Genomic DNA, 9,900 nt, shown 5'->3' on the forward strand with positions numbered 1-9,900 from the left:
TTTAGAACTTCCTGGAATTATTTGTAGTAGAAATGATAAAATAGTGATTCATTGTTCTTGTATCCATTCATAATCCATGGGGGGTGCAAACTTTGAACTTTTGCTGTATCGGTTTCATTCCAGATGTTGCGTATTGGAGCTCCAAATGTCAAACGTAGAATTGTACTAAATGAAACGAGTCGGTAAATGAGCATATGGGTGCCACAGATCATCACTCTTCTTTGAGTTAGCAGCCGTCTCCGATGAAGCGCTAATGAAGATGAGATGATAATTGTTAGTCTAACACAGCATGACATTAGCATATATTGACATAGCGATAATCAGGTGACAGTGGAGAGCCGAGCCATTTGCTCTGTTCGCTAATTTACATAGCAACTTCTTCCAGTTTGTGATCGGATCACCGTATTGGTTTCATGCTCCTTTGTTTAATGATTGGTTCTGGTTGTGTGTGTGTCTTTGTGTGTGTGTGTGTGTGTGTGTGTGTGTGTGTGTGTGTGTGCGTGAAAGACGGATTACTTCCACCTCTTTCTGTGCGTGGCCATCATTGTTCTCTATGGCGATGATGTCACAGAGCAACAGCTGGCAACAGATCAGATGCTGCTGCACTTTAGCAACCTCTCCATGCACATGAATGGAGAACTGGTGCTGAGGAAGGTACTGTGAACACACACACACACACACATATTCAAGCACCTTTAAGCAGAATTGATTTTTGAAGTTATTGATTTTTGTATATTTTACAATGCAAGTCCTCAGCAGTTAGTAATGCAAGTCATCACACACTTCATGGTGTAAATCTAGAGCCAGACATAGTCATCTAATTGAACACATAGAGTGCTTTGTTTGTATCTAGTGACCTTTCCGAGCTTCGCAACCTCTAAATGTCATGATCTGATTACGTTTGACCTATAGTCCTACAGAGCTGTGACTGTTTGTTAGTTAGTTCACTCCTACCTCTTGTTGTCTCTGTCCTCTTCCTGGTTTCCAGGCACGAAGCCTTCTCTATCAGTTCCGGCTGCTTCCCAGGATCCCTTGCAGTCTGCATGACTTGTGTAAGCTGTGCGGGCCCGGCATGTGGGACAGCCGTTACATTCCCGCCGTAGAATGTTCCGGAGAGCATCCGGATTCGCAGAGCTGCCCCTATGGAGGCATGGCCACCCCGCAACCCCCGCTGTCACCAAGCCAGCCTAACGAGGGCAAGCGAGGCTCTAAAAAACGGGACATCTTTAATTTTCGCAAGCAGCCTTGAGTCTAGGCTCAAAGCTACGCTACCCATAATGCCTAGCTCCAGATGTGCCATCCAACAGGTAGATGGGTGAATGCAGACCGCAGTATAATTATTAGTCATCTAAGAGATATTTGAAAGGATCACTGCCTACTCCAAACACATATTTATGTGTAACTGATATCAGAATCAGCAATGAAGGGAAGGCTTCGCTCTCTTTTCTGAATGGCGGGACGTGACTCGCGGATAAGTACCGGATAAAAAAACGTCAGAATTCAGAAGAAGACCGGCATCTCATAAAAAGAAAGGATGGACCTTTGTAACTGACAAATATATTGATACTCTTTCTTATTTTTCTTTCTTTCTGTCTTTCTTTTTTTTTTTTATAGACCACCTGCATGTGTGTGAGTGAGAAATGTTTCAAAATTGTCTTTGGAGTTTCATTTATTATTCAGTTTCTGCAAGCAGTGATCTCACTGCAGTAACGGGAGCAATTTGTCCTGTCAAACTAAACTGAAATACAGAAGGATGGGGTTCATGATGCAAAAAAAACCCTAGTCATTCCATACCTCACCATATATTGGCATATTGAGACTATAGATTACATACAGTAGGATGTTATACACAAGTTATGTGGTTTTATGGGGTTTTTTTTTTTTTGGTTAACAAAGCAATATATATTTAGAATTTTTTAGGATATTGGACATATTTTATCACTAAACACATGAGCAATACTTCCTGTTCCTAACACACAATTGTGCATGCATTGTTTTTCATTAGTACTAATCGAGCAGCGGTCAGATATTTGGATGGTTCCGATGTAATGTTAATCCCACCGTAGTGCCGTCAGGTCTGTGCTTGGATGCTGGTGCCGTCGCCTCATGTGTTAAAATCACGACTGTGGCAGAAGGTCTTAATCCGCTCCATAATGCCTCTCAGTGCCGCAGGGAAGAAAAGCGCTCCAGTCCAAACCCAAGTGGGACTTTGTCTATAATTACTTAATCTGGGGACGTTAAGCCGCTGGATGGATGGCGTTCGGGTTGTGCGTCTTCGATGACTGAGTTAGTGGGCTGAAGATGGCCCGCAACTTAAAGGTTCCCCAGAGTCTTTTTGAGAGCAGCTCGGAGAGCAGCAAGCCGCAAATTGCCGTTAAAAGGCAACATTATTCTGCGGGAGCCGAGCTCAGCCTCTCCACACGCGGCCTCGGTGAATGCAATGCATTATGGACCCTTTTTAAACCATTAGGCATTAGAAAGGGTCTCTCGGATATCCAGGAAGGCCAAAGGGACGTTAGCGTTAGCATGGTTGGGAAATAATAGGAAGATGACAGTGCTGGCTTATATGTTATGGTGTGTGTAGTTTTGGTTGTGTTAACGAACTAGCCTACTTAGTCATGTTTTTCTGCAGCTTAAATTTTCACGTACATACTCAGGGGTGGACAAATGATAAATTCTTAATTAGTTAGCTCACCAGGCATGTGGAAGCTGCAGTGTGCCTCCCAATTCCATGTTTCAGTGCATAGAAACCTAACTGACAAGACTAAAAAGTGGTCTTGTACATGATATTATAACCTATGGCCAGCTAGTTAGATAGTTAAGTGCAGTAATACGTACAAAGGGATATGAAAGGGTATATAAATTCCCAGCAAGCGGACAACTGTGTAGCCGTAGTGCTTGTCCTTTCCTGAAGTTTCTGATGTAGCACATTGTGATCGGACCTCAAATGAAAGTTCACTGAGTTCACTCGTATCAAAAGCAAAACGTTATTCGCGTCTGGCTAAGTGTCTTTATTTTCTTTCCGTATATTTAAATGCCCATGTGTGTAGTGCAGCAGGCGGTGGCATTCGGGACACTTGTGGTGTGATTACAGCATTGAGGTGCGTCGCATCACTGTGAAACGCATTGCATTTAAACGGGAAATGAAACTTGTGGTTTTATAAAAGTTAATAAGTATGGTTTGTTTTCTTTCTCTGGTTGTTGAAGTTTCTTGTCTGTAGGGCAACTACGAATAAAAAAAAAAAAATTAATAATAATATTAAAAAAAGTATATCCCAGACACTAAATCTCCTTGTCCCAGGCACCTGAGCAAGTGTGTTTTTTTTGGTTTGTTTTTTTCTCCCCGATACAGTATTTTTTAAGTTTACACATACTTAGCGTTTCATTTCTAATGCTAACATCATTGTTTAGTCAGTACAGTCAGGTAAAACCTGATTTACAGGTTCGCTAGCTGATCTGTTACATGATTTTGCCATTTGTGGTCAACCACAGGGCATAGTTATAAAGAAGTGATCCGTGGACATCCACAACTATTTAATAATCCTTGTCGAAACTCACACCACTTTTGATTTTTTTCTGTTACATGCATTCTTAGACTGGGGTTTATCTTTATTACATGAACAGCCATGCATGTACACACATGCGTACAGGAACACACCTGCCTGCTTGACTTAAGTTCACTGGAAACCGTCAAGACGCGCACATCTGTACATGCCTGGTGAAATGTCATGTAGATACGTGGCTATCTGATCTCGCCAAACCTTGTCAGTTTTTCTCTCTGTATATGACTCTAGCTGCCTTTGGTCTTCTCCTAGCTGCAGAGAGCCAGACAGAGAGTCGTCGCTGTCGCGTATGACGCTCGTTATGCGGCCGATCGAGTCGAGCCAGTCGCGTTCTGGACAAACAAATCACATTAATGCACAATCAAAAGAATGCACAGATAATAAAAGATGAAATAACAAGCCACTTTACATCCACCCCAGCCTGTATTCCTGAGCGTATTGCTCCTTTTATCTGCGAAAATAAAGATAATGAGGATAAGGAGTTGTTTTGTAATTGTATCAGAATTGCATGGGGAAAAGGCCAGAAGATTGGTTGTATACTGTGTCTTTGTTGTCTCTGGTTTGTTTTTGTTTTGTTTTTTGTGCACCACAGGATCGAGACTCGTCTGAACTCTCTGTTGTTGATTATGTGGTTTAACTGTAAGGCCTGTAGCAGAGATAGTAGTTTTAAAAAAAAACAGTTACTTTAAACCCCAAGATGATTCATATCTCAAAAACAGTTGCAGTGTGTGCAGCTTATATTTCTTTATTCCTACATAAACCTCACCTTTGTACATGACGCATCAGTCAAAAAGAATTTTTACACTTCCCCTTTCCCTAGCCACCTCTGGTTCCATCTCGTCATCTCTCTCTCTCTCTGCATATGTCTGTCTGTTTGTCTTCGCCCTCCCTCTCTTTGAGCAGCAGCATGGGGGTCGTGTGAGCCTCCTGCCACTGCGATTGCATTGCCTGCTGTGCTATTGGCCCTAATTATCAATTACAGAGGCCAGGCGTCCCCACCTGGAGCAGGCCGAGGTGCTAATAAGCCTGGACTACTTTGCTTGTCTCTCAGGTGTGTGTGTGTATGTGCGCGCGTGTGTCAGCAGGGCTGGCCGGGCCTCACCGCTGAGCCGCTAATGGATCCTGCACTGTCACACTCGGAGCCTGTAGTCATGCAGGCCAAACCTTCCTCATTAACACACCTCCTCTCGCTGCCTGATGCTCCACTGCTCAATTCTGCCATTCGATTTGCCTAACGTTTTGCATTGCTAATACCACGGTGCTTAGCTTAATAGCAGAAAGACTGTAGGTGTGTAGTAAAGCTGTATGCAAATATGATTTGTTTGTGCGAGTGATAATGGCAAAACTGTCATCCCAGAATCGTAACCTTTTTGTAGGGATTTTACAGATTATCATTTTCCGTCCACTCCAAAACATCACTGATTCTCAGACCCAAGTGGTTTCTGTTCCTCTAAATACAATATCTGATATGAACCTTCCAACCTGGAATTAACCGAGAAGTAACATTAGTCACAAGCTACAGCTTGTAGTTCTCCAGAATAAAACCAAACAAACAAACAAACTTTGACTCCTCCCTATTTTTATGTGTAAATCTGCGCATGTGTATTTAAACTCAACAAAGAGAATTGTTCGTTTGAGTGCCTGCTTGCATTGTACACATTCTGTCTCTTGCTGACAGTTTCATTTGAAATGTAGCTTTCCTTCTCAGGATGTGCAGGACAACCGCTTTGCTGTCATTTCAGGATTTGCAAAAACATCAAATTGCCTTTTTTTATTTTTATTTTTTTTTATAAATATAAAGTTGTGATATAATGTTTATAGTATGATACATGAGAATGATGCATTGCATATATACTACAAAGTAAAAGCTGTGGCACTTAACTCCCCAACCTCCCAGTTTTGATTGTCAAAACGTATGTAAATCATGACTGGAAAACTGACCGAGAAATTTGAATATGAAAGTATTAAGCTGTAGTGTTGTGTTGTATAAGGCATGCTTTCAAATTCCAAATTTAATCTTGAATGTTGTCAGTTGTTACACAAACACGGTCTGTATTTCCAGACAGTTCTTCAATGCACCAACGAATTTGCCTCTACTTAATATGATGTTGACACAATCTGGGGAAAAAAAAAAAGTGTAATGTGCATCAGAGCCATGCATAAATCATAATGGGGGAAAACGGTATGATGAGGGATTATATTTATTTTTCTAAGATCTATTGTTATGACTATTACTGTAGAATTTAGCGAAAACCTGGCACAGATGAAGAATCGATTGTTTGTTGTAATGTGACGTCTCTATAATTCTAGCATGTCCAGTCTTACCCGCAAAGAGCCGGAGTGTATGCAGGGTCCGTTTGCGGGTAAGATTGGTCCTCACTGTATTATTATTATTTTTTTTATCCTGCTCATTTTGTGGCATCAGTTTGTTATTTTATGGCAGGTATGTTTGTTGTCAATCACCACAACGACCATCTTCCTCATTCACGACGCAAAGTAGAACCTGTTGTTTACACCGACGACTCTGAATGATGCACGACAGCGTAATTGTTTGTACTGTATCACAACACAGGCCTGTGTCCAGTTCAACAACATTCTCTACAAACCGAGGCCTAGGACACGACACAACACCAATGATTGTTGTCACTTTTATACCTTATTTGAACCACGTCCTGTAGATATCATTTATTATTTTGAAAATAAAATGATGAATTGTGCACATAAGAATGTGTGGTTGTGTTTTGCAAAAAAAAAAACCTTTAAAGAATGTTTGAATAACTATTTATGAGTGTAAATGTCCCCTAAAAATCATTCTGTCATGTAAATGACTCATGTTAATCATCGTTTAAACGACACCCGCATTTATAATATTACTATTACTTTTTTTTTTTTACACTGTGTTATTTTAATTATATTAGGTGAAATAATTTATGCCCTCCTTGGAAAGATTTTTAATATAGAAACTTCATTTTTTTCCCCATGTGAATACATGTTCATAGCTATGTATAAATCTGGCCATAATCCAAAAATGGTTTCCTTCACTAGTCTTTCATTTTTGCTCCATAAATTCAAGCTCCTTCCTCCACTGTTACTTCTGCTATTAAAACCTGTGCTCGAGTAAGTGCATATTTTTATTTCTCTTTCAAATATTGACTTGTAAATACTGTCGAAAATGATTACTTTGTTTCTTTAAGAGGAGCATTTAACCCAAAATCAATCGACTCCAGCCTATACTACACACTGAAATATCTCAACATTTAGCCTTTGTGTGTTTTTATCTGGTTCAATCTTTCTCAGGATTTGAAAAGAAAAAAAATAATAAAATGAAGAGAACAAAAAGCCTGTCCTGCCCAACCTTCAATTTCATTTTATTCAGCTTCTGTATAGATTACACACTTAACATTAAACATGAAACAGCCTCTATTTAAAGGTTTAGCTATGTTTATGTACAGTGTACACACACACACACACACACACACACACACACACACAGAGGTGGGGAAAGTACGGGAAAAAAGCATGCTTAAGCAAAACTACAGGTATTGTGTCTTACTGAGAAATAATGAGTCACAGTTATATTTCAGTTAAAGAGTAAAAGATATCACTTTTGGATTAGAAGTCAAATTTTTTTTTTTTTAAATCATGGTCTTGCACTCACAAATACTGTCCACAGAATGATTTAATGTATTTCTTATGAACTTGAACAAAACCCAAACATGTCTGCTTTGTTCATTCGGTTTCTTCTGAAGTTTTCCCTGGGATCAGATTTGCATTAAAGTAACCTTGTATGAAGAACAAGACTAAATTGTTTGTAATATGGTATGGATTTCATTTTCATTTTAAATGTAATAAATGAAGTTAAAATGCACCAAAATACTATAGATTGATTTGGGAGCTAAACAAAAATGACCTATTTGTAACATGTAAAAATTTACACTGCAAATAATAGATATATAATAAAGTTTAAATATAATAAAATCGATCCTAACTAAAAAGGCAATTAAGTCTCCTTTATATGTGAATATTTTCAGTTCCAATATAAAATCTTAACCCTTTTATTTAACAGGTTTACAGGTTAACAATCTAATTACAGGTTTAGATTGAATTTGTTCTTTTAAAAAAAAGAAAGAAAAGAAAAGAAAAAAGGATATTTTATTCACTTTTTTTTTTTTTTTTTTGCTTTGTGCTTAACATGGGCTTAGTTTAAAGTGCCAATGTAAAAATAAGAAGGAAAATGTATATGATGAAAAACGTTCATCTTACACTTACTGAAATATATACATACATTTACGTTTTGGTGAAATTGACACAAATTTTCAATAAATGTACTCATTATGCTGAAATTTAAGTAGTATGAGTAAATCTTTTGTAATGATTGAAATATCTGTTTACAGGCCGCCTTTAATCATACTTCTGCTCTGAGAACACATACCTACTGATGGTCAGTCAGGTACAGTTTGGTGTGTGTGGGAATCTTTCCAGCTATAAAGTGCTTAAACATTTCTATGTCTCATAACCCACAAGGCTTTCTGATGACAATGGGTCAAATTCAACTCTTCTATGCCTTTAAGGGATTGTGGTGTGCTCTGCCCATGTCTCGCCCAAGACAGGCATTTGCAGGAGTGACATAAAGCTGAATCTCTTTACCACACCAAACATTTCCCACATAACGATGCCTTTTCTCATCTCAAGAGGTGATTATACCCTGAATGTGTCCAACCAATGCCACATTTTTCATAGGTGCCTCTCATTCTTGAATCATTGTTTCGTAGACACCACTTGGGCGGATGAACTACTGCATTATTATTATGCTTGGAGTGGTTTCTGGTTTCAGTGACTATGTCAGAGTAAACCATTGTAATGTAATGATTCACTCATAAATTCAGCATTGCCTTTAGACCAGACAGTTCTTGGAAGCTTGAAGCTTGGAGTTCAGTCCCTCGTCTGGTTGACCGTAACTGAAACTTACGCAGATGGCTCGAACTGATCTGAAGCCAGATGAGGAGATTTGGTGTCACTTCATTTAATCAGAGCTGGCTGTGTGCTCTTGGCTTGGTGTCAGAAAGAGCTGCTCAGGCTGTCCTGGGGAGCAGCTGTGTGAGATCAGGCATGCTGGAACAGCGAGCGTCCCTCTAAAAGACGCCCTTTACCGTGGATTCTTCTCAGTCGTGCAGGCCTGGATTATGGCCTGAAAATGCACAGTCAGCTTTTTTTCTACAGCTCCCCTACATTAGTGTGGCAAGGTGAAGCCTGGAGCAGGCAGTCCATCCAGCAGAGACATAAACACACACTCTTCAAGCCTGCTGTGTGGAGATATATGAATACACATAGACATTGACTGAATGGAATTTTGTTTTGAATTATTGATTTCTACTAGATCTGGTTTATTCAGTAGGCGAGGTATATTTATTTTGTTGCTGTTTATCATCGTCATGTACCATGTATTCATACCAATACATTTATCTTCTCGAACGCTCTGCCATTAAATAGATACTGTACGATTCATTAAAATACCTGAATATATTGATTCAAGAGTGACTCTTTCAGAGGACGTATGAATTTCAATAGGCTGAAATGAAGCAGCGCAACTGAATGAACTAATGAAGCCTCTAAGCTTTGGAAATTTCCCAGCGGTCTTGCTACGCAACTACCAGCAGGCCATTTCCTTGGCAATGGTTACCAGGGAATTCATTCTGTAAGTCCCCGGCCAAGTCTCACATCAGGTCCAACAACAAGTAAACACTCATGCACTTACCGAATCATGCAGTCAGGAAAAAGAGAAAAGATGCTGAGGCGCCGACTAGTCTACTCATTCTGTGTCTAGTGCTTCTCTTCACCAGTTTTACCAGTTCAGCATTTTCTCTGGACCACTTTTTATCTGCAAACTTCAGAATTAAGACTAGTTTAAGAAACATGATTGATTGGTATGTTGCTTCTATTATGAAATAAATATCCACATTTATTTAGATCAAACCATTCATTTGCTCAATTAACACATAACATATGGATTATGTTGAGCATAAAGACAAAAAAATAAAATGCTTCCCCCAATTTATCTCTCGACTTGTCTCACAGATAATTACCCAGCTATAGATTGATCAATGGTCTGAAAGTCACAATCCACAGCAAACAGATCGTTCTGACCCAATATTTGTGCTGTACATTAAACCAAACACAATTTAGAAAAGGCCGTTCAGCATTCTAAATATTATGAACAGTTTTTACATTTTTTTATATTGTCACATGACCAAACTACTCATAATGTGTCTTCGTCTTTATAAGACACACCGATACTTCTTTTTTTATGACTCATTTGGTTCAATTTTATTTGAGGCGT

At 39.2% G+C, this 9,900-nt stretch overlaps 1 protein-coding gene across 1 annotated transcript in view; it reads left to right on the forward strand.

Annotated features, from left to right (window-relative positions):
* The window catches only part of tbc1d16 (TBC1 domain family, member 16), a 45,036-nt gene extending 41,099 nt beyond the window's left edge, over nucleotides 1–3,937 (forward strand). The window contains exons 11-12 of the mRNA XM_053611598.1: nucleotides 508–654; nucleotides 989–3,937. Coding sequence (XP_053467573.1) covers nucleotides 508–654; nucleotides 989–1,249 — 408 coding nt within the window. The 3' untranslated portion in view covers nucleotides 1,250–3,937. The remainder of the gene's footprint in view (nucleotides 1–507; nucleotides 655–988) is intronic.
* The last annotated feature ends 5,963 nt before the right edge of the window (nucleotides 3,938–9,900 follow it).

The sequence above is a fragment of the Ictalurus furcatus genome, chromosome 2, assembly GCF_023375685.1.
Source record: "Ictalurus furcatus strain D&B chromosome 2, Billie_1.0, whole genome shotgun sequence".
In the NCBI taxonomy this organism is placed as follows: Eukaryota; Metazoa; Chordata; class Actinopteri; order Siluriformes; family Ictaluridae; genus Ictalurus; species Ictalurus furcatus.